Below are 25,008 nucleotides of genomic sequence, written 5' to 3' on the forward strand. Positions count from 1 at the left end.
AAATTAGCACGAGCTTCATAAGTGTCCAGTTTAAGGGTATTACACAGAAACACACCACAATGACATGATTCAAATATGTATTTTATTCATTTACAATAAATGTCAAAAGATACATCAATCTAATTGGAGCTAAGGGCATAACTGTCTAACAAAATCATCCACAAATAAGAGAATATTGATAGCCTCCCATAGAAGGAACATGGTAAGGTCCCCATACATCAGAATGAATAACTTCAACCACAATGACATGAATCAAAATGTACTTTATTCATTTACAATAAATGTCAAAAGATACATCAATCTGATTGGAGCTAAGGGCATAACTGTCTAACAAAATCATCCACAAATAAGAGAAAATATTGATAGCCTCCCATAGAAGGAACATGGTAAGGTCCCCGTACATCAGAATGAATAACATCAAAAGAAGAAGAACACTTTTTATTATTAGGTTTAAATGAATATCTACAATGCTTTCCAAGTTGACAACCTTCACACTCTAGACTTGACAAACTAACAGACTAAAAAAGTTTTGAAAACAAAAGACTCAAAGAAGAAAAAGGTAAATGGCCCAAATGATTATGCCAAAGCATAACTTGACCCACAGACCCAGGCTCACTATCCCTGCTGACATGATGACTCTGATGAGGACGTAGATCCCATTCACTTCACGACCACTCCCAATCATCCTCTTTGAATCCAAATCCTGCAGAATACAATGACTAGGAGAAAAAATTACCGAGCAGTTTAGGTTCTTAATCAAACTACTAGCAGATAACAAATTAGTGCTCAATCTGGGAACATGAAGGACAAAGGGTAGAGAAATAGAATCACTAATCTTGACAGATCCCTTCCCAGCAATGGGAACATGGGATCCATCAGATGTGGAGACCCTATCTCTGCTAGAACAGAGTTGGTAAGAAGAAAAAATAGTAGAGCTATGGGTCATGTGCTCTGAGGCTCTGGAATCTATAATCCAAGGAGGTCCTTCCTTACCTAAAGTAGAAACATAATTTACAGTGACATGTGAACTACCTGTGTGAGCAAAGGAAGTAAAGTGGACTCCACCAGTACCACATGTACCTTGTTGTCCGCTTGCTGCTAAACTGGAACTGGCTGTATCCCGCTAATTCAGAAGTTGCCCATACCTCTCAAGTTTGGCCCTTATTGCAGTAGCTGCAACAGACTCCAGAGCAGCTGTAGTAGGAGGGGTCGAAATGTCACTAGTAACTGCCATGTATGCATTTCCCTTCTTATTTTTCAGTCTAGTCGGCACAAGATGTGGGTGAAGCTTCCAACAAGTATCTCTTGTGTGTTTAGGCTTCTTACAATAGTCACAGATCAAATCTCTTTTATCTTCCTTCTTGATTTCACTGCCACCCTGATCTCCACTTTGTTTAGGTTTCACAGTACTCACTATGGCAGACTGATCAGAAACAGGATTTTTCATCACCACCTCTCTCCTCCTCTCCCCCCCCTGACACAAAGGAATATGCCTGGGAGAGGGTAACACTGTCCCTGGAAAGAAGATGTCTTGTAATATCATACTCAGGATTAAGGCCAACAAGAAATTCAAACACCCTATATTTCTCTAGATGTTTCTGATAGGTAGCTGCATCCTTATCCCAAGCAAATGTCTCTAAATGGTCAATCTCCTGCCACAGGGTTTTAAAGGATGAAAAATAGGCTACAACAGGTCTATCTCCCTACCTTGTAGAAATAATCTGATTTCTCAACTGATAAGCCCTAACAACATTCTCTCTCTGTGAATAGGTTTCTGGAACCCCATCCCATATTTCCTTAGCTATATTTGCCCATAAAAAAATTTTACTTATATGGGGCAACATGGAATTACACAACCAAGTCATGACCATATAATTCTCCTGTACCCACCGGGAGTTGCTAGTTTCGGGTTTCACTTCTTCACCAGTGATATATCCTAATTTTCCATGAGCACCAATGGCCATCTTTGCAGATTGTGACCATTCTAAGTAATTTGCACCATCCAACCTAACTGTAGTAATGGTCTCAGTCCTGAAAAGGTCTCTAGCACCTCCTCCCACTGGTCTCATTTCACTCCTGGGCTTATTTTCAACTCCGTGACCCTCCATGCTTCTCAAAAAGTGTAAAGAAAATAACTAAAATATGCAAGAAGATCAAATGAAACTCTTCTGGAACCAACAACACCTTTCTGGTGTCCTAAACTCTCTTCCCACAAAAGATTCATTTTCTGTGGAACGGGACAAGAGAGAGAGAAGAGGCAGCCGCTCCCTCTAGAAGCCTCCAAATCAAGCAGGACTTGAACCGCCCCTTACAGAAAACTCCAAGGAACCCCCAAAAATTAGGGTGCCACTTCCTAGGTCAAAATTGAAGAGTCCAACAAAAACATGACTCTTCCCCTTTCTCCAGTTTTTCTTGATTTTGATGAGAAACCCTAGACCAACTACACACAGATCCACCAAAAAATTCCAAAAATTGGGCTTACCTAAGATCTTTGATCAACCTCTTAAATCACCATGCAGTCGGCTGATCTAGGGCTGCATGAGAAAACAACTCAAGGAACCTTTGGCCTGCTCTGATACCAAGTAGAAATCACTGATTGCAGATTTAGTCGAATTTCTTGTGAAGGGAAAGAGGAGGAAGATGAAGATTTCAACAGCAGAGAAGAAAAGAGAAGGAGAAAAGAGTAGGAAGTCAACCAGGATTCTTAGATTAACCCTAGCTGCCAACCCCTCATTATATTTATATTTAACTTAAAGGATGAGATATTACAAGGATGCCCTTAGTAGGGTGGCTACTAATGTAGCTAAACAGTCACAACTTAAAAACATAAACTAATGGGCCTAAAGCCCAACAACTTCCTAACTAAATAACTTAAAATAAGAATAAAAACAACTAGGCCCAACTCAACAATTGCTAAATGCTGTATTGAACCCATGGTTCAAAGTATTGATACACCTCTGTGTATTGGCAGAGGTGTATCGGTACTTATAACGATACTCCCCCTATTTTTTTTATTTCTTTGGTTTTCAATTTCATTTTTAAATATATATTATTTAAAAAAATGGGTCCTTGAGAACACTTGTAAACAGGTATAGGGACCCCAAAGATACAATACAATACACCCGATGTGGGGCATATCATATCGAAATTTTGATCATTGATTTAACCCTCAAAAATTTCAAAACCTGAACCAATAGGCAATTGTCTAATCAACACATTTTCTTCTTCTACATCTTCTTCTTCCACCTTTTTTTCTTCTTCTTCTTTCCTATAACAAAAGTAGGGGTTCAGCCCCTATATTTTTTGAATTTTCTTTCCTTTGTTCTTTTTCTTCTAATAAAATGTTGATTTTCTAGACTTAAACATGAAATTTATACTTCTCTCATGAAAATTATGAATAATTATTAAGGAAAGATGGTTATGGAACCTAGGGAATTACCATAGGATGTATGGTTTTACTTAAAAAAATCCATCGCCTAGGCGACAAGGCACCCCCTGTCACCTAGCCTCGCCTCGGCACCTTGAAAACTATTTTTTGGCCATTATTTTGTAGGTACTGGTCATCAAACTAATGGGTCGGAAATCCTTAGGTTCATTGGCCTCATGTTTTTTGGGAATCAAAGCCAAGAAGGTAGCATTGACTCCACGACTAACAATATGTGTATTTGAGAAATCCTTGAATACTTCAAGCAAATCATCTTTCAAAACTTTCCAACAATCCTGATAGAAAGCCATTGTGAAGCCGTTTGGACCCAGTGCTTTAGATCTATTCATGGAAAACACTGCTTTTTTTATTTCCTCCTCCTCCTCAAAGTCCCTTTGCAACCATCTTGCTACCTCCTCTTCCAGTAGGGGCCACTCTAGTCCTTCTAAACTCAATATCGCCTCCAAAGGTCTTCTATAAAGGGATTTGAAATGGTGAGGTTCTAGCTATTTCATCCTGATTAGATATCACTTCCCCATTAATTTCCAATCTAGCCACAAAGTTCTTACGCCTTCTACCATTTGGCCATTGCATGGAAGAATTTTTGTATTTCCATCCCCCTCTTTTATCCACTTATATCTTGACTTTTATCTCCAAAAAATTTCCTCTCTACTAAGAACTTCCTCCAAATCTTTCTTCAATTTCCATCTTTGATTCCCTTTCTTCCTCATTAAGAATTCTCTCATTCTCCAACTTGTCCAATTTCCCAATCTGAGATGTGAGGGTAAGCTTCCTTTCTTCAAGTCTTCCAAAATGGTCCCTATTCCACTCCTTTATCTTTGCCCTCAACCTTTGTAGCTTCTTATGGAATTTGATTCCCTCCCATCTTGCCCCCCCCAGGTCCTCCTTCCACCACTCATCAACTCTGTGAACAAAATCTGGGTGAGTCAACCACATATTTTCAAATCTAAAAGGAGCGGGACCATTTAGAAAGATTTTTTATCCTATTCTAATGGGGTGGTGATCCAAAGTGACTCTAGGTAACGCTCTAGACACCAAATCTTCCCAATGGTTCTCCCAACCCACATTAAACAAAAATCTGTCCAGCTTTGGACACGGTGAATTTTCCTGAAAGTTGGACCAAGTAAAGCTGGTATGTATAAGAGGGATCTCCTTTAGCTCATACCTGTCTATAAATTCATTAAATCTCCTCATATTGGTGGTTATGGATTGATTGGCGTTAGAAGTTTCATTAGAGAACCTTATGAAATTGAAATCTTCTCCCAGACACCAAGCACCCTCCCACAAACCCCATATTGCATACAGTTCCTCCCAAAGCTCATTTCTTTTTCTTGTGCCTATTTGGTCCATAAACATTAGTTAATACCCAGGAAAACCTGTCATCCACATTCTTAAACTTACTGATACAGTGTATATGCCAGTCAGCTCCTCCATTGCTTCCAATACCTCATCTTTCCATTAGAATCACCATACCCCCTGAAGGCCCCCAGGAAGGGGTCTCAATCCATCTTAATCCTCTTGATCCCCACAAACTTCTGATCAGCTTCCTTATCCAATTCTGCTAGTTTAGTCTCTTGCAACATCACAACTTCTAATAATTTTCATTCCTTCACCTTTATGTTAACCCCTCCTCTTCCTTCACAACTTCGGCCTCCCCTCACACTGAACTGAATATCGCCCTCTACATCAGAAATTAGCCTTTCTACTTCTCTCTTTTTCTCCTTACTTTTTTTCTTTTTCTCTTCATGCTTCCTAAAGTACACCTTTGTCTTTTGATTCCCTTGAGAATTGTTATCCCTTAAAGATGAGTTGGCCTTTTTGTCCTTCTCTAGCTTTTTTGCCATCTCCTATTCCACATCTCCTTCCATACAAGGTTCTTGAATTCCCACCTCAGTTATTTTTTCCTTTAATTTGAGATCCTCAAAGAAGTCACTTATTAAGCCCCAGATCCTCTCAACTTTCTCTTCCACCCTTTTCCTTTCCTCTACATCCCTCCCTTCTAATATTCCTGTCCCACCTTCAACTTCCTTTCCCATTCCCTCGGGCTGGGAAGCTAGTGCATCTGTTTCAGGCAGAACACACACATCAGTAACCAAAACTGAATGGACACACATACCTGGAACCATGGCAGGTGGAGCGGGAACTGAAGAAATAGGGTACTCCAAGTCAGAAATCAAACCGGTAGGTTTATTCCCTGGAGTGGGGCTGGGAAAAACAACATCTTTGGTTGCATCAGTGTCCTTTTCCGGTTTACCCTTCTCTATTGCCTCTGTGTGCACCTTCACGGTATCCTCCTGTCTTACTTTCTCTATTCCTTGTTGTTGCTGATTGTTTGGGGGTGATTTCTCAAAATCTGGTGAGGGGGAAGTCTGCACAAATTCGACTGTTGATGCTGCCTGCCCAGCTACCTTCAATCCAGTCTTCAGGGGCGTAATCTTCTTCTGCTCTTCCAAGAAAAGAACTTCTGTGTTGAAGCTTTCCTCTTCGTTCATATCATGCCTCATTGTTTTAGCAAGGCTGCCCAAGCTTGATGTTTCAAAGGAATCCGAGTTAGAGTAACTGGAACTGTCATCTGAGCTTGAAACTAGGTCCTGTATTTTCTCCTTTCCTTTACTATTGCACCTTTTGAACTTCGGATTGCGCTTTTCAGGAGAAGATGTAGCTTTCCCTTTACTCTGTGTACCCATACCATCGTAGACTGCCGAACCTGTGACTTGCTCCCGGTCCTTGGACCTCTGTTTTGTGCAAGGAAGAAGATGATGGACAGGCAAAGTCGTCCATCAACGTGCTCACGTGCCTATTTAAAGGATCATGTGCTGAGGCCCATTTAAGCCCAACAGTTGGGCCCAAAGCAAGGCCCAATTGAAAGTCTTCTGCTGCTTTCGAAGGCTCAGGCCCATCAAGGGATCTCACGTGATCACTAAAAGTGCCACATGAAGAGTTAAATTTACTTGAACCCAAGATCTCAGTTCGGTTCAAGTCTGACCTTCCATATGGCCGACCCACCCCCTATTTTGATTTTTGAGCTTGAGCCTATTGCACATGCCGAGACCCTATTGTCAGAGCCTTAGCGTAGGACCAGTCACACGTCAGGTCCTTTCCACTATTTGGCTTAAGAGTTATAATCTCCATTCCTTTCACTTCAGCCAGTTGACTTCTTCCACGTAAGCAGTCTTCTTCAGCCCGTTTTCCTTCCTTCTTGCAGCTTCCCACAATGCCACTTCAATGGCCGTTGTCAACCAGGCTGAGTAAACGAGCTGCTCATCTGCTAATCTTCTTGGAATTTCCTCAGGTCTAACCCCGCTCAAGGAAATGGCCGCCGAATGGAGATCCACTGCAAAAATACCATCCAATTTAGCACCACATAAAGAAGCAATCGACTTGAAAATTTCTTCCTTCCAAAGATGGAACAGGAGACCCAGAATACGAACAATGACACCATCTTCTATGGCAAAACTATTTTCATTCGATAAAGGGCTCCACTTTGCCACCGTAAAGTTTCCAGATTCATCTGCAAGCTCCATCACTTCCAAATCTGCATTTTCTTCTGTTAACTCTAGTAGTGCTTTCTGTGATTAAAAAGGAGTTATGATTACCTCATCTCTGAGCTTCAAAGCTTTAATTATAGTTTGTGCTATTTTTCTCCAATCTCGTGGCTGTTTTTTTCGTCTGAACCACTAATTTCTTCTGCTAGTCTCCTCTCTCCTGGTTTGCTATAATTTTAAACATTCCTCCTTTTGCTATCTTCCTTCTTTTTTAGTCCAGTAGACTTCCTTTGTTCTACCTTGTTATCCTCCTCTCTTTTCTTCTCACTCTTCATTAAGAAGTCCTGCAAAGCCCTCATGATTTCCTTCCATCCTTCCCCTTTTCTTCCTTCTGGAAAACAAACCACCTTTTTCTTTTCTCTACCTGACAAACATCACCAACAAAAGAACAAGTAATTTTCCTGCGTTCTGTTTGTTATATATTTTGGGGTGTAATTGGTAATCTAGGGGTTTTATGTATACAATTTCCCAAGGTTTTTAAAACCGGACCTGACAGGGAAATGTTCTGGAGACTGGAGACCGGTTCCCGGGTTGAATGGTCCGACAGTCCGGTTTAAACGGATGGCCTGTTTTGACTAAAAAAAAAGGCCAAAAATCATTGTCTAGGTTGACGGTTCGACTGCCTGGGTCAGCGGGTTGTTGACCAAATCACCGGTTTTTGGCCAAAAGCAGTTTTAGGGTGAAATGGAACCGGTTACATGACTGGTTCTTGTGTTTTCCGGTCTGACCATCAGGTCCGGTCCGGTTTTGAAAACCATGCAATTTCCCAATGTATGGGGGTGGGTAGATTTAGTTTCTGGTGTGTTGCTTTTTATTCCTGTCTTCTGATTTAATTTATTTCCTTCAAAAAACCAAGAAAAGAAAAAGAAAAAGAACAAATATTGTTTTTTAATTCTGATTTTCTCCATTTGATCTTTCCTCTTCTTATTTTTTTCTCTCCTTATCACTCTACTCTAGAAATACTACTCATTCAATCTCATAAACTTACATTCTTTATAGAAACTTTCAGCTTGAATAACCACCAGCTCCTCAGGATTGATATCATGGTAAAAGAATTAAGTGTTACTGTATTTTCTGTGCAAGTATTGCTTTTAGTATTTTTTTTTTTTAATTTCTCTATTCCTTACATTTTTTTTTTCTATTAAAGCAACAATTGTTGGACTTGCAATATGTGCTTTATCACTAAATTGGAAAAATGACTTTCAGGGTTAGAGGGAAGAGCAGTATCCAAGACTTCAAACTAGGCGCAGAGGCATCCTTGCCCATCATTAATGCAATATTGGCTGCGCTGAAGAATAAAACTTATCCTCAGAACTGCTTTTTGAACATGGATTTGCCAACAGATGTTGCAAACCATAAGGTGAAATTCAGAGCTAGATTAGTGATAGAGAATCTTATTATTCTAAACACACAGTCTACTCCTATTGCATCTTTGATAGAAGAATTTTGCAAATATATTCATTTACCTTTCATAAGACAACTGATAATTGTAATGAGATCTTCATGTGTGCATGTTGCCCGTAAGAGTTGATTGACATCATTTCATTTTACTCAGTTGGAGAGTTGGAAAAGATGAAAAGTTTATAGTAGAAGAAGTCACATGTGAATTCTCCCCATTTTCATTACTTTCAGTATTCTAATTACTTAATAATTGAAGGACACAGCTAGACAGAAAATTTAAGGATAAATTACAAATAGGTACCTGTACCCTGGGGTTAGTGACAGATAGGTACTATGTGACACTTGAGTACCCTGAACTCCCAGAGATAGACATCCTGGTCCAGTGCTATTAACCAACGTTACAGTGTGTGGTAACACTACTGAAATGCCCATATATATTTTCAATTATTGAAAAACAAAAAATTGAAAATAACCAAAACAACCGTGGTTAAATGACACATTTCTCTTACCCGAGAATGATCTTAGAACAATCAAACCTGATAATAAAACCTGAGAATGAAATCTAGGAGAAAAATAAGGATTTCAAAAATAAGAACCTGAGAATAAAGATCTCAGAACTAGGGTTTCATAGAGGAGAAAGGGCAATATGGTTTCAAAAATAAGAAAAATCAAACCTGAGAATGAAACCCCTTCTCTTCTCTGTTGATTGATCCACGTTCAGGGTACTCAAGTGCCAATTTGAAAATTCAGGGTACCTATCTGTCACTACTCTCAAAGTACAAGGTACCTATGTGTAATTTACCCAAAATTTAATTTACTTTTACAAGCAATCAGAAATAAATGTGTATTTGAAATGCTCTCCATAAATTTAGAGCATTAAATATCAGTTATACTCAATTGCATCAGATATTACAGCTATTGTCATCATCAAATGGTTGGTTTAGAGATTTTGTAAAAGTTGAAATTTTCTACAGAATCTTCAGTTTCTCTTGGCCAAAATATTATAAACTTTCTCCGTTTAGAAACTGAATGGGGGCTCTGAATGGCTCTTGTAAGAATAGTTTCTATTAAAGTGAGGTCAGAATCTCCACATGAAAAAAGTGAAGATAGGTCCATAATGCTTATGAATTCATGCAAAGCCATAAGAATCTGCAATGAATCTGCAGCTAGGGAGGGAGATTCTCTTAGAGCAGAAGTAATGAAAGGCATACAAAGGGTGATAACACTGAACATTAGGAAATAACTTATTGAGGGGGATTCAAAACTGGTTGTGAACTGGATACAAAATGTGGATATACAACAATGAAAAGAAGAAAATCAGATGGTTAACCAGAGACATGGAAGTAACTTTTAAATGGATTAAGCAGAATGCCAATTCCTTAGCAGATGCTTTAGCCAAACAAGGGGTGGGGAGAGAGACTATGTTTTGGCACAGCCTTAAGGGAGAGGATCTGTTATGGGGAGAGATAAGAGGTTTTGTCTATCAATGTTTTCGTTGTATCTAACTATCTATACTCCCTGTACTCTTTACACCCTTTTTTTCTTATTAATTAAATATTGCAATTATTGATAAAAAAAATCTGCATTTGATCTAGTACAGGCACATAAACAAGCTGGGCCTTTTATTAACCTAAGAGTGATGCTCATGAAGCATTCATATGATCATGTTTAGGCTTATTATTTAGATTAGATTAAATTAAATTAAATAATAGAAAGAAAAGCATGTAATAGAGCTAAAGAAGATTTCAACGAGTCATTGTCTTCCTAATGTGCACTTCATACATGATAATTAATAGTGAAGCTAGTTTGATGATAATAGTATCTAACTGCAGCAAAGATGCTCCAAAGTAATATTTATTTTGAAAAGCAACTTCTATTAAGGGATATAGAGATTGTAGCACTCTTGTGCTAATTTTCTCTTGATGTGCTCCATAGGGTTATAAAGCAACAAAACAGGGTACAAGTATTATCAAAATGGGGTGGACACAAGTTACCTCTGACATAGAGGGAGGAAAAATCTTGTCAACAATGACAATGGAGACTGACTCGTTAACAGGGCCAAAAACAGATGTGCCCTCAACTATATCAGGAAATCTTTTGTTCAAGAGAGAAGTATGTTCCTTTCTCTATCCCCTGCCTTTCCTTTCTGTATTGATTTGTAGTTCTATTTGCTGCTAATAGTGATGATCGTTCTAGTTTGTGGTCATTGTTGTCTTTCTGTCAACTTCTTTTACCATTGTTGAATTTTTATGTATTGCTTAATTCCACAGATGAGGTATTATTTGTTTTTCTTTGACTTAATATTTTTATGGACTTAGGTGAAGAGTTAAATCCATGAGTCTTTTTATACATTTATTTGGTTATGATATAATAGTCAACTTGAGATTTCTTTCATTATTTATTGCACTGTAATTGATGATGGTAGTTGTTTAAAGCATGAATACAAATCAATAATAGTAGCCTATATATATCCCGGTTTAGAAATATCAATGATATCCAATATTTGTTACAAAACTATTTTTATATTTTTTGAGTACTGAGATGACATATATCTATGACATTTTCCGACATTTCTCTAAGTTTTCAATATGCCTAAAGCTTTCTAGCTAAAATTAGTTTCTTGGTTATAAAATTTGAATGCATGGTACTTCATTCTAAATATATAAAGAGGGGCCGAATTGTGTTTAAGTTTGTTTCTAGGGTTTGACTGTTGGGTCGAACCCCCATCTTCAAAGGTGATTAGTTTTTAGGGTTTCATATTGCCCTACGACAAGTCCCACTTGTGCATACTACTTGGAGAGTGCAGCTGAGCATTTACTTCAGACCTACAGTTGAAACCCAAATTTTGCTCTCGCAGCAGTGGGCCCCACAGTAGTGATTTCAAAAAATAGCATCTCAGATTGATAGGCTGCCTGGTACTGTGCATGCCGATTGATTTCAGATCAGATTTGGGTTGGTTTCAGATCGGATCAGATCAGATTTCTGATCAGATCAGATTTGTGTTGGTTTCGGATCAGATTTCAGACTTGCTTGTTTGACTCTGTTTTCTGGTATAGTTGCTCTAACAGTTTGTAGCCATTGAATCTTGATCAAAGATGGAGTTTAAGGATCAGGGAGAAAGTAGTTTTGGAAACCACAATTATGGTAGTGTATTTGAAACCGGGTTTCAGATTACAACTATGAGATTTGATGGGTCAAATTATTTGGAGTGGGCGCAATCAGCCATGATGGCTATTGGAGGAAGGGGAAAACTGGGTTACCTTTTGGGAGATGTGAAAGAACCTTCCAAGGAGGACCCAACATACACCAAGTGGGTTCAAGAGAACTATTTGGTTATGGCATGGCTGTGTAATTCTATGCAGCCGCATATCAGCCGAAATTATTTGTGGGCAAAGACAACCAAAGAGATATGGGATGTTGTGAAAGAAACCTATTCCCAACCTTTTAATGTTGCTAGAGCCTATGAACTGAAGTGTGAGGTGAACAACCTTAAACAAGGAGAGAGGCCAGTTTCTGTCTACTTCTCTACCTTGAAATCCTTGTGGCATGAGATTGACCATCTAGAGACCCTTGAGTGGGAGAGTCCCAAAGATGCACAGACTCACAGAAAGCAAGTCGAGACGAATAGGGTATTTGAGTTTCTGGCTGGTTTGAATTCAGAATATGACATTGTGCGACAACAGATATTGACAAGAGATAGTGTGACCCTTTCTCAAGCATACTCCCTGGTGCATAGTGAAGAGACTAGGAGGAGAGTCATGATGCAGCCTTAGCCCTCTTTCCCAGCCTTGACAGCTATTGAACCCAAGCCAGGGGGTGACTCAGAAAGGGACCGGAAGAAGGAAGATAAACGGGATCTGGTATGTGAACATTGCAAGAAAGCCAATCACACAAAAGATACTTGTTGGAAGCTACATCCTCACTTGGTCCCAGCAAAACTGAGAAATAAGAAGGGTAATGCTCATATGGCAGTGAACACTGATTCAATATCCTCATCAGGCATATCCCTAGAGACTTTAGCTGCTGTTCGGGTTGCCCTCATACAATAGGAAAAGGAAGTTGGGAGTTCAGCTCAGCCACCTCAGTCACCATCAGCTCCTGCCACATCTGCATTTGCACATTCGGGTACTCGAGCCTCAGCTTACCATGCTTCAGCTCCAGGTAATACTGATTACTGCTAGGTAATAGATTCAGGTGCATTTGACCATATGACTAGCTTGCCATCTTTGTTCACTTCTTATCACTTGTCCTCTGGCCGAGATAGAGTATCCATTGCTGATGGCTCACTTGTTCCCATTTCGGGCAAGGGGGACATCAAGCTATCGGATACTATTTCTTTATCTTCTGTCTTGCATGTTCCTAAGCTTGATACTAACTTGCTTTCAGTTAGTAGTATTACCAAACACATGAACTGTTCAGTAACCTTTTTCCCTGACCAATGTGTTTTTCAGGATTTGGAGACGAGGAAGGTGATTGGGACTGGCCATGAGACGAACGAGATCTATCTGCTTGGAGAGAGTTCTCGTCGGGAGGAGTCAGTGGATAAGAAGTCTTTTGTTTCCCAATCTGTGAGTTCGGTTATGCTTTGGCATAACCGATTAGGTCATTTGTCTTTTAAGTCTTTGAAGAGTCTGTTTTTTACTTTATTTGAGTCTGTTGAGTTATCAAAGTTGAGGTGTGAGAGTTGTGAGTTTGCCAAAAATTGTAGAACCTCTTATTCTTTAAGTAATAAAAGGAGTAATTCCTCTTTTGATATTGTGCATACTGATGTTTGGGGGCCATATCATATTTCTTCTATGGGTGGGTACAGATATTTTCTACTGTTTGTTGATGACCATACCTGGTTTTCTTGGGTCTAACTTATGCATTCTCGGGATGAGGTTCCTGCTCTGACCCAAAACTTCCATAAGATGATTCTCACTCAGTTTGGGACCAAAATCAAAGTCCTTAGATCTGATAATGCAAAGGAATACTTTGCTCAGCCATTGACCTCCTACCTTATTAGCCATGGAGTTATTCACCAGAGCACTTGCCCTTATACACCACAGTAGAACGGCGTTGCCGAAAGGAAGAATAGGCATATCTTGGAGGTGGTTAGAAGCATTATGTTTACCTCCAATGTACCTATTCGCTTCTGGGGTGATGCTATCCTCACGGCAGTTTATCTCATTAATCGAGTTCCTTCCCGGGTCCTTGATATGAGAACCCCCTTTTCCCTTCTTTACCCAGACAAGGAGTTGTTCATTGTTCCCCTTAAAACCTTTGGTTGTACCTGTTTCATCCAGCTTCTCGAGCCTCATCATTCCAAGTTTGACACTAAGACCTCCAAATGCATTTTCCTTGGTTATGCACAAACTCAAAAGGGTTATTGCTGCTATGATCCGGTTTCAGAATAATGGTTTGTCTCTATGGATGTCACCTTCTTTGAGGAGACACCCTATTATCCTAGGGTTTCTCCTCAGGGGGAGAGCAGTAAAAGTGGGGCTGTTTTGAGTTTCTTTCCTCAGGGGGAGAGCAGTGAGAGTGGAAGTGGGGCTGTTTTGAGTAGTGAGAGTGGAAGTGGGGCTGTTCCTTTACCTATTCCACTGGGTAATGAAGGCTGTAGTGGTGAGGGTGGTCAGAGGGAGCCGGAGTTGAGAGTCTATCACAGGCGATGCAGGCAGGTTGATCCTAGTCTTCGGCAATCCCGGCCTGCTCCAGTTCCTTCTACGGTTCCAAATCCAGAGCCTACTGAGATACCTCTCACTGTTGCCACTTCCCCTCCTGTGGATGACCTTGATCTCCCTATTGTCATTCGCAAAGGGAAACGACATTGCACCACTTCTATAGCTCACAGCATCTCACAGTTCTTATCCTATGATCGTCTATCACCATCTTACCGGTCCTATCTCACTTCCATTGTCGATGTCCCTATTCCAAGAACAGTGCAAGAAGCCTTATCAGTTCCATAATGGAAAGATGCAATGCAAGTCGAAATGGATGCCCTGTTGAAGAATAATACTTGGGCACTGGTTGACCCACCAAAAGGAAAGAAACCGGTGGGATGCATATGAGTGTTCACTGTGAAGCATAATGCTGATGGCTCTATTGTAAGGTACAAAGCCCGGCTGGTTGCAAAGGGGTTCACTCAGACTTATGGTATAGACTACTTGGAGACCTTTGCCCCAGTAGCCAAGATGACCACCATTCGAGTTTTGTTATCCCTTGCAGCAAATCATTCTTGGCCCCTGTTTCAGATGGATGTTAAAAATGCCTTTCTGAATTGAGACTTAAAAGAAGAGGTTTACATGCAGTTGCCTCCTGGATTCAATGATACAAAGACATGTAAGAAGGTTTGCCGAATGAACAAGGCATTGTATGGTTTGAAGCAGTCACCTAGAGCCTGGTTTGATAGGTTCAGATTAGCCCTTGGAAGGTTTGGTTATGTACAGGCCTAGTCAGATCATACACTATTCATCAAGAGGGTGGAGTCCTTTTTGATATTTCTAGCAGTATATGTTGATGATATTGTGGTGACAGGAAATGACAGTCATGAGATTGAGTCCCTCAAACAGCTCCTTCATAGAGTTTGAGGTGAAAGATATTGGTGCACTACGGTACTTTTTGGGTATCGAGGTTGCTAGATCCAAGCAGTGGATTTTTATCTCTCAGAGAAAATATGTTCTAGATCTGTTGGCGGAAACTGGAAAGTTGGGTGTTAAGCTAGCTGATATGCCCATCGAACAAAATCACAAAAGTAGTGCAAAGGGTGGGGAGCCTCTTGAAGACAAAGTTATGTTCCAACGGTTGGTTGGAAAGCTTCTATTATCTCTGCCTCACTCGGCCGGATATCAGCTATGCAGTTAGTGTTGTTAGCCAGTACATGCACTCTCCTAGAACTTCTCATCTTCTTGCGGCAGAGAGAATATTAGCATACTTGAAGAGATGATTGGGTAGAGGTATATTGCTCAAGAACAATAATCACATGAGGGTGGAAGTCTATACAGATGCCGATTGGGCTGGAAGTGTTGATGACAGAAGGTCTACCTCTGGATATTGTGCCCTGCTGGGAGGTAACCTTGTCTCTTGGAGGAGTAAGAAGTAGAGTGTTGTTTTCCGCTCCAGTGCTGAAGCAGAATACAGGTCAATGGTTAATAGAGTGGCTGAAATCTTATGGCTGAGGTCACTACTTGAAGAGTTGGGTATTGACTATGAAAAGTCCTTAATGTTGTATCATGATAATCAGGCAGCTATTAATATAGCCCACAACCCAGTGCAACATGACAGAACTAAACATATCGAAGTTGATCGACATTTTGTGCGAGAAAGGGTCACATCACAAGAAGTGTGTCTTCCGTACGTCACATCTAATATGCAGCTCGCGGATATCCTCACCAAGGTTGTACCAAGGAAGAAGTTAGAGACTGACCTATCCAAGTTGGGCATGATAGATATCTACTCCCAACTTGAGGGGGAGTGTAGAGAACACTGATGTGGGCCCCATTGTGTTCGTAGGACAGCAGTGTAGTTATTTGTTTCAGTTATAGTAGTGTCAGTTTGAGTTAGTTTGTTAATTCAGTTGTTATTTATTTTAGCTTTTATTTACTTTATTTATTATGTAAGTACCAAGGGCAGATGTGTCCTTTCCATTATGTACTAAACATAACCTATAAATGTTAAGAGAGTGGCGGCGGCAGATCCGTAAGAATTTGTCCCTTCTTTCAGCAACTTGTGTTCTCTTGTTTCTCTTCTATTCTCTCTCCTTTCTCCCTCTTTTTCTTCTGTTTTGCAAACCTAAAACTTATTAGGATTCAAGACTGATTACAGTCTTGATCTTCTACTCCAACTACCTCATATCATAGGACCCATGTGAAGGGATGAGATATCCATCATATGGATGGCCGAACCGTACAAGAAGGTTGGGTGAAATTTCAAAAATTTCTTTTCTGTCATCCAGGAATCGTATTCCTAATTTAAAAAACTGCATTTTCAAGGTTCATTCTTGTAACCAAACCAGACCAAATTGGAAACTAAGATTAGGGAGAGGTATACCTGATACGGAATCCACGCAAAAATGCTCCTCCCAACGCAGGTGTTCACGCCCAAATAGTGTATCAAATCCTCCCTCCACCGAAGATGAGGCAGGATCAATAGGTAGTTCACCAAGAACCTTTGATTCTTCAACAAGAATCGAATGGGGTAGTGATCATAGATTCAGAATTGTTTCTTCTAGCAAGAAGCAATATCAAGATCAAATCTTGATCAGTTCCAAGAAATGGAGATCGAACAAGGTAGGGCGGCAAGAGCAGGGAGAGAAAATTGAAGGTAGAAACAGTCAAACTGTGTTATATGTTTTTCAGGTCCGCCCTGCTCTTTATATATAGCCTTAAAGAGATGATCTCCTAATTTGATTAGGAGTTTCTTGATCCAAATCTTTATTTGGATCTGAACTCTTTAAGTGATAAGGATAATCCCTTATCTTATCTGTAAATCAAGATCAGCTACTCCTAATTAAATTAGAATTTTCTTGATCCAATTCTCTATTTGGATCTAGACTCTTTAAGTGGATAAGAATTATCCTCTTATCCTAATCTGCTGATCTATACCCAGATTCGCCCCTAATTAATTAATCCAATTAACACAGTTCGAAATGGGCTTTAGGCCCATTATGTTTTCAGGCTCACTTCCTTTAATGCTGGCTAGCTTGGCTCTCTTTGTATGGCGTGCGATCCTATCATTGATCTATGCATCAGCCACATGGGTTCAGCCTAGCCTTAGTTACAAGGCCTGGCCGAATTCACTGTAGGACACAGTGAACCCCCAGGTCCATCACCATGGGCTCTTAATGGGCCCAACATTTACACTCAATGGTCCTTGGGTCCAGCCATCTTATGAAGGCCCAAGGACTGTGGGCAGATGCAAGATTAACCCATTAGGTATAACCCTCAATGGTCTTACACTTAACCTCTCAGCCCTTAATGATCAAACACTGCCCGACAAGAGAGGACCTCTCCCTCGACTGCAAGACACAATGCTGCACTCTCTACTCACATAGATCCCGGGAATTAAAACTTTTTGCAAACAATTTGTGAAAACATAATATATAAGTATATCTCTATATAAATATATTTTGCAAAACCAAATTCCAAACAAATTTGAAATCCACTGTCGACAGTTTAGGTTTCCATCAGAGAGAGGGCATTTCCCTGATCATTCACTTTGCCCGACAAAGAGGCTGATCCTATCACTATGATCACCCACTCAGGTAAATTCTCGGATTGCCCCAACATACCCAGGTTTTGACCCCTGCTAAGGATCTCACTGATTGGCATATCAAAGACAGTCCAATCTGACACCTAGTGCAGTACCATAATCGAGTCTAGGGGTCAGGTGTAACATTCCAGTTTTTCCCATCTGTCTCCAAGGTCCAGGGGCAATACTAGAATTTGGTATGATTCAGGGTTTCAGGAAAACCCACACTACATGTACCTTAGGTCTCATCCCGACAGCTGAGACAAGCCACCCTAACCAACTTGGTGGCACATTAGTGTCAGCCTTGGCAAGATAAATCTCCCCAGATCTATCCAACGGCTGTAAATATTCTAAACTAGCACGAGTCTCATAAGTGTCTAGTTTAAGGGTATTACACAGAAACACACCATAATAACATGAATCAATTTTGCACTTTATTTATTTACAATAAATGGCAATAAGTACATCAATCTGATTGGAGCTAAGGGTATACGCTGTCTAACACCATGCATAGATTTGTTAAGGGTCTTTGTAATATTTGGAGTATCTTTTTTGGTTTATATTAATAAAGATTTTTTTTTATCATGATTGGTAATGCTTTTGGAAGTTATTTTGTAGTGCAGACTTAAGTGTTCTAATTGATAAGGTGCATAAGATTTCCAAGTCTTTTCATTGGACAATGTGGTAGCTTGGGAGGTTCAAGTGGCAGACCAAAAGTGCCTTTTTTTTCTTTGAGATAAGAATGTTGCTGAAGCCACTTTTAAGCAGCTGGAAATGCAGGAGGAGCAACAGACTAGATGCAAAGAGGTTATAAGGTTGTAGAGATGATGGGCCAAATGGACCTTAGTTTCCTTATGTTTCTTAGGTTATGTCATGATGGGCCAAATGGGCCTTAGTTTCTTTTTCTCTTTATGTTATGTTTATGGCTGATGTTTGTTAGTAGTGAGCCTTAGTTATGGTCTTTTTTTTCCCTCTTTTATTATTGTCTTTAGTGCTGGCCGCCCTACTAAGGTTAACCATGTAATTGTCCTCATCTTTACAATTAGAGAATAGAAGATATTATTGGGGGACTTTAGAATGGATCGAACCACTCTCTCTTCTCCTTCCCTTTCTTCCATCACTTCTCTCTCCTCCATCTCCTTCAATCTTCTTCTGCTCTTGTTTTTCTTTTCTTTTATATCAGATTATTGCAGGTGGGATTTTCAACTTGGTATTAGAGTGGAGGTCCTACATTCTCTTCTCTTCTCCTTGATCTCATACACAGGTTGTATAGAGAGTTGATTGGTTAGTTGATTAGCAAGTGTTCAGCCCTGTTAGAGGAGGTTTTTCGAGATATATTATGGATTTGCCTCATGGAAAGTGTAGAGAACACTGATGTTGTGGTCCCCACTGATGTGGTCTCCATTGTGCTTGTATGACTGTAGTTAGCAGTTAGTTATTTCAGTTGTTAGTTGGTAGTTATTTTCAGTTTATAATTATTAGTTTCTTTTATTATTTTGCCATGTAAGCAGTAAGGGTAATTCAGCTCTTTTACTTTTATTCGAGTATTAATATAAATTGTAAGAGTGGGGCGGCTGTTGATTGACTCTCTTTTCTAAAATCTCTTCTTTGAATTCTTCTCCTCCTCTTCTCTTCTCTTATTTCCTTCTCTTTTTTTCAGTCTTTCTTTGTTTATTGCACTATAAAGCTAGTACTGATTGTAGTCCTATTTGACTACATGGTATGAGAGTCAACCTAGGAATTCTTATGATAGTCTAATAAGGCCGACTACATAAGAACTTCCTAGGGTTGGAAGTTGCATCGGTGTTGTTGTCCCCTCGCAGCGATTTCAACTCTTGAGCAAGTGCATTGACTTGTCTTCTCAAATTTTCCACCTCTTCTTGTGTTTTGTTGTTGAATTCTTGCTCCATGATGTGAGCTACTTGTTTCTTATTAGGATCCATAATCCAAAGAAGGATCAAACATGAGCTCTGATGTCAAATGGTGCAATACAGAAACAAACAACGCTTAGAGAAGTTTCAAAGAAAAGAGCAAAAGCCAAAATAAACAACAACAAGAATTCTTCACTGGATAGTTAAGAGAAAATCGACCAAAACTCCCCTAGCTTTACCCTAGTTACTCTTTATATAGATTTCTTTACACCTGTTACAAGATTATACATTGTAATTATAGGCTGTAATTATGGAGTATTAGCCCAATTAGTAATAGCTTGATTATAGGAATTATTCTTGGAGGAGGTAGTTGATTTTCTTCCTATTTTAGTATCTACAAGGTTGTATATATATGTACTATTTTCTCAATTGAAAAAGATATCAATTTCTTCCAATTCTTGTTCTATCACATGGTATTAGAGCTGGAGACACCAATTCCAGTCTGAAATTAATTTCTGGTTTTCTTCCCATTGTTGCCCAAGTGAGCAGCAACTGTGATCTCTAGGTCATCCATTCCGAGTGACATCTGCATCTCACCGCCCCTACCAATGGAAGCGGAATCTCCAGATCGACCTCCCCACAAGTCGCATTGTTGGAAACCCAGCGAGTGAGCCACACGCGCCGCCACCAGTTTCTGCCCCTCCGTCACGCACTGGAGCGTGGAGGCGCGTGTGACAGACCCACCTTCACCGGTCTCTTTTCCGACGATCGCCTCAGCCTCGGTGTCACTCCTGTGGTATTTGTTTGCCCATTAGGAAAGTCTTTCTTCTCTGTTATTTTTTATACAGATGATATTTCGGTGCTGCCAGTTGTGATTTCTTGTTGTTTGGGTGTTGCATCTTTTGCCGATTCTGTTTAAGTGTGTTTTATTGGCTTTGCTGGTTGTCAAAAGTTTATTTTCTTGTGTTTATGATGGTGGTTGAACAGAAGAACTGGGCTATGCCTAATGTTATCCCCATTCTGTCTAAAATCACTGAGCAAAAACTAAACGGAACTAATTATTTAGACTGGAGTAAGACTGTTCGTTTGTATTTACGAAGTATCTCTAAGGACAACCATCTAACTAAGGACCCTCCTACTGATGAGACTCGTACTGAATGGCTAAGGGTTGACTCTCAATTGTTTTTGAAAATCCTTAATTCTATTGAGAATGAGTACGCCGGTCATGTCTCTCACTGTGAGTTTGTAAAAGAACTAATGGAATATTTGGCTTTTCTGTTCTCTGGTAAAGAAAATATTTCCCGTATTTTTTATGTTTGCAAGGCATTCAATCGGGCTGAACAACAGGATCAGTCTCTTCAGACCTATTTCATGAATTTCGAACGCACTTATGAGGAATTGAACGCCTTGTTACCTTTCAGTACTGATATCAAAGTTCAGTAGACTCAACGTGAACAGATGGCTATCATGAGTTTTCTGGCTGGCCTTAATCCTCAATTTGATGGTGCTATGTCACAGATTCTGTCTAATCCTGAGATTACCTCTTTAAAGTAGGTCTTTACTAGGGTCCTTCGTACAGATACTAGTTCCCATACCTCACCTGTACAACAACCTAGTGCACTGGTTAGTCAGAATAGTGGATCAACTGGCTGGTCTCATTCTCAGAATAGTAGCAGAGGTGGCAGTAATAGTGGTCGGAATGCTGGAACTCAGGACACAGGGGGAGTAGTTTGCTACTATTGTTATGAACTAGGTCACACTAAAAGGACTTGCCAAAAATTGCTAAAGAAAAACCAGAAGTCTTCTGGGTCTCAGTCAGTTCATGTTGTAACTACGAGTGATGCTCCTCATCCATCGTCAGATCAGACCATGACAATTTCTGTAGATGAGTATGTGAAATTTACCCAGTATCAAGAGGCATTAAAGAACTCCTCTCAGTCCATTACTGCCCTTGCTGAGTTAGGTAAAATCAGTACATGTCTTCTTTCTTTTTCCTCTCAGTGGGTCATTGATTCTAGTGCAACAGATCATATGACAGGTAATCCTAGTCTCTTTTCCACTTTCCAATCACACACTTTTCCTTCTTCAATCACCTTAGCAGATGGTTCTATATCTTCTGTCCTTGGTTCTGGCACTATCAATCACACACCAACACTTTCTTTATCATCTGTATTGAGTTTACCAAAATTTCTTTTAATTTGGTATCTGTTAGCAAACTCACCCGTACTCTTAACTGTTGTATCTCATTCTTTCCTTATCATTGTCTATTTCAGGATCTTATGACGAAGAGGATTATTGGTAAAGGACGAAAATCAGGAGGTCTATACATTTTGGATACCTAGGAACCCCGGACCATTGCCTATTCCAGTACTTTATCCCCTTTTGAAGCTCATTGTCGGTTGGGGCATCCATCTTTACCTCTGTTAAAGAAGTTATGTCCTTAGTTTCATGATGTATCTTCTTTAGATTGTGAGTCTTGTCAGTTTGCAAAACATCATCGTTTATCGTCTGTTTCTCGAGTTAATAAAAGGGCTAGTCATGCTTTTGAGTTAGTACATTCAGATGTTTGGGGGCCTTGTCCCATTATGTCTCAGACTGGATTTCGATATTTTGTTACCTTTGTGGATGATTTTTCTCGTATGACTTTACTTTATTTAATGAAATCTCGTTCTAAGTTGCTTTCACATTTTAAAACCTTTTGTGCTGAAATAAAAACCCAGTTTGATGTGTCTATACAAACATTGCGAAGTGATAATGCCAAAGAATATTTCTCTGATTCCTTTCAGACCTACATGGCTCAGAATGGAATACTCCATCAATCATCTTGTGTTGATACTCCATCTCAAAATGGAGTGGCTGAGAGGAAAAGTAGACATCTTCTTGAAACTGTCGGGGCTTTTTTATTTCAAACACATGTTCCTAAACAGTTTTGGGCTGATGTTGTTTCTATAGCATGTTTTTTTATTAATCGCATGCCTTCCATTGTTCTAAATGATCAAATTCCTTATATGATTTTGTTTCCTAATAAACCTGTGTTTCCTGTTGAACCTCGGATCTTTGGATGTTCTTGTTTTGTTCGTGATGTTCGTCCGCAGGTTTCCAAATTGGACCCCAAGTCATTAAAATGTGTCTTCCTGGGATACTCTCGTCTCCAAAAAGGGTATAGGTGTTTTTCTCCTCTCTTGAACAGGTATCTTGTGTCAGCTGATGTTACATTCCATGAACATCTTCCTTTCTTTACCGCTCCATCTACACCTGTGTGTCCACAAGAGGATGATGATCTACTAGTGTATCATGTCACCGGTCCAGACTCTAGTGTTGTTTCAATACCACCACCACCACCTTCTCAACCAAAACCACCTATTACTCAAGTCTATTCTCGACGAGCTAATCCTCCTGTGACAAGTCTGGCATCGGTCTCTTCTTTGTCACCGGATCTAATGCCCAGTGACATTGATCTACCTATTGCTCTTAAGAAAGGTAAACGTTAGCGTACTTATCCAATTTCCTCTTATGTTACCAATGATCGTTTGTCCTCTACTTGTTCGTTTGTTGCCTCTCTTGATTTTGTAGGGATTCCCAAATCTGTTCACCAGGCCTTATCCCATCCTGGGTGGCGTGATGCCATGCTTGAGGAAATGAATGCCTTGACTGAGAATGCCATGCTGGTAAGAAAGCGGTTGGATGCAAGTTGGTCTTTGCAGTCAAATTTAATTCTGATGGATCAATGGCTTGCCTAAAGGCTCGCCTGGTGGCCAAAGGCTATGCACAGACATATGGAGTGGACTATTCTGATACTTTCTCCCCTGTGGCAAAATTGACTTCAGTTTGATTATTTGTTTCTCTGGCAGCTACATATGATTGGCCACTTTACCAGCTTGACATTAAAAATGCTTTCCTGCATGGAGATCTTCAGGAGGAGGTTTATATGGAGCAACCACTTGGGTTTGTTGCTCAGGGGGGAGTCTGGGAATGTTTGTCGTCTTCGAAAATCGCTGTATGGACTAAAACAGAGTCCTCGAGCTTGGTTTGGAAAATTCAGTCAAGCAATAGAGAGGTTTGGGATGAGGAAGAGTAGATTTGACGATACTGTTTTCTATAAGCAGCCCACACTTGGCATCATTCTACTTGTATATGTAGATGATATTGTTATCACTGGGAGTGACACGTAGGGAATCTCATCCTTGAAATCCTTCTTGCAGAGCTAGTTCAATACTAAAGATTTGGGGCACCTAAAGTACTTCTTGAGGATTGAGATGGCAAGGAGTAAAAGAGGCATTTTTCTGTCTCAGAGGAAGTATGTTTTGGACCTGTTAACAGAAACAAGGAAACTGGGAGTCAAACTATGCAGTATTCCAATGCTTCCTAACCAGCAATTCACAAAGGATGGAGGTTCTTTTGATGATCCTGAACGATATAGAAGATTAGTTAGAAAGTTGAACTATCTCACAGTGACTCGTCCTGACATTGCTTACTCAATGGAGCTCGGGTTTCTTATATTTGTAACAAGCTGGGCATGATTGACACCTATGCTCCATCTTGAGGAGTGTTACGAGATTATAGGTTGTAATTATAGGCTATAATTATGGAGTATTTGCCCAATTAGGAATAGCTTGATTATAGGAATTATTCTTGGAGGAGGTAGTTGATTTTCTTCCTATTTTAGTATCTACAAGGCTGTATATATATGTACTATTTTCTCAGTTGAAAAAGATATCAATTTCTTTCAATTTTTGTTCTATCACAACACCCTAATGTCTCCTACAAAGAAGTTTCCTAATCTACTAAACACTCATTATAATCCTACTAAATCACTTTAAAAAAGAAAGTCCTAATTAAATAGAAATTCGGAAATTACATTGTAATGTTAACTTGGTAAATACGAAGTAAGATAGAAACTATGCGAGGGTGCAAACTTAGTAAAAACGAACTAAGATGGGTTGTCGAAGCCAACTTAGTAATGGTTTACTCAGTTGGGCTGAATCCTGTATTGCATCATATACTCAGGTATATGGAGTTGATTATATGGAGACTTTCTCACTAGTTGAAAAAATGACCACAATGAGGTTTGATGTTAAGAATGCTTTCTTAAATGGAGATTTAACTGAAGAGGTTTTTATGTTACTTTCCCCGAGTATGTATGGTAAGGAAATGCAAGGCATGGTATGCAAGTTGAAGAAATCTCTTTATGACCTCAAGCAATCCCCATGAGCTTGGTTTGATAGATTCAAAGCTGCACTTGTTGAGTTTGGCTATACATAGACACAATTAGACCATACCTTGTTTGTGAAGAGGAGAGGCACTCAGGTTACCTTCCTTATTGTTTATGTTGACGGTATTGTAGTTACAAGGAGTGATATAGAGGAAGTTCAAACACTAAAGACCTTCCTTAACTCAGAAATTAAAATTAAGGATTTAGGGGAATTGAGATATTTCCTGGGAATCAAAGTTGCCAAGTCTAAAGATAACATCTTCATCTCCCAACGGAAGTATGCGTTAGATCTTCTCATGGAAA

General features: G+C 39.7%; 2 protein-coding genes across 5 annotated transcripts in view; one reads left to right on the forward strand and one right to left on the reverse strand.

Moving 5' to 3' along the window:
- The window catches only part of LOC148879245 (Survival protein SurE-like phosphatase/nucleotidase), a 122,071-nt gene that overhangs the window by 69,034 nt on the left and 28,029 nt on the right, over positions 1-25,008 (forward strand). For all 4 annotated transcript variants that reach the window (XM_088960718.1, XM_088960716.1, XM_088960717.1 and 1 more), the window contains 2 exons: positions 8,197-8,350; positions 10,327-10,503. In XM_088960718.1, coding sequence (XP_088816844.1) covers positions 8,197-8,350; positions 10,327-10,503 — 331 coding nt within the window. The remainder of the gene's footprint in view (positions 1-8,196; positions 8,351-10,326; positions 10,504-25,008) is intronic.
- On the reverse strand, positions 409-6,214 carry LOC148879246 (uncharacterized). The gene is made up of 2 exons (XM_088960720.1): positions 5,562-6,214; positions 409-703 (listed from the first exon to the last, which is right to left on the reverse strand). The coding sequence occupies exons 1-2, from the start codon at positions 6,130-6,132 to the stop codon at positions 666-668; spliced, it is 609 nt and encodes a 202-aa protein (XP_088816846.1). The 5' UTR covers positions 6,133-6,214; the 3' UTR covers positions 409-665.

The sequence above is a fragment of the Nelumbo lutea genome, chromosome 1 (genome assembly GCF_056320005.1).
Source record: "Nelumbo lutea isolate HS-2025 chromosome 1, American lotus-T2T, whole genome shotgun sequence".
NCBI lineage: Eukaryota > Viridiplantae > Streptophyta > Magnoliopsida > Proteales > Nelumbonaceae > Nelumbo > Nelumbo lutea.

Excerpts from the sequence above, each read along its gene's own strand:
- LOC148879246 (XM_088960720.1), bottom strand. The coding sequence starts at position 6,132 with ATGGGTACACAGAGTAAAGGGAAAGCTACATCTTCTCCTGAAAAGCGC. Across the intron at positions 704-5,561 it reads TCCACCTGCCATGGTTCCAG|GATTTGGATTCAAAGAGGAT; the intron begins GTATGTGTGTCC and ends TGTATTCTGCAG.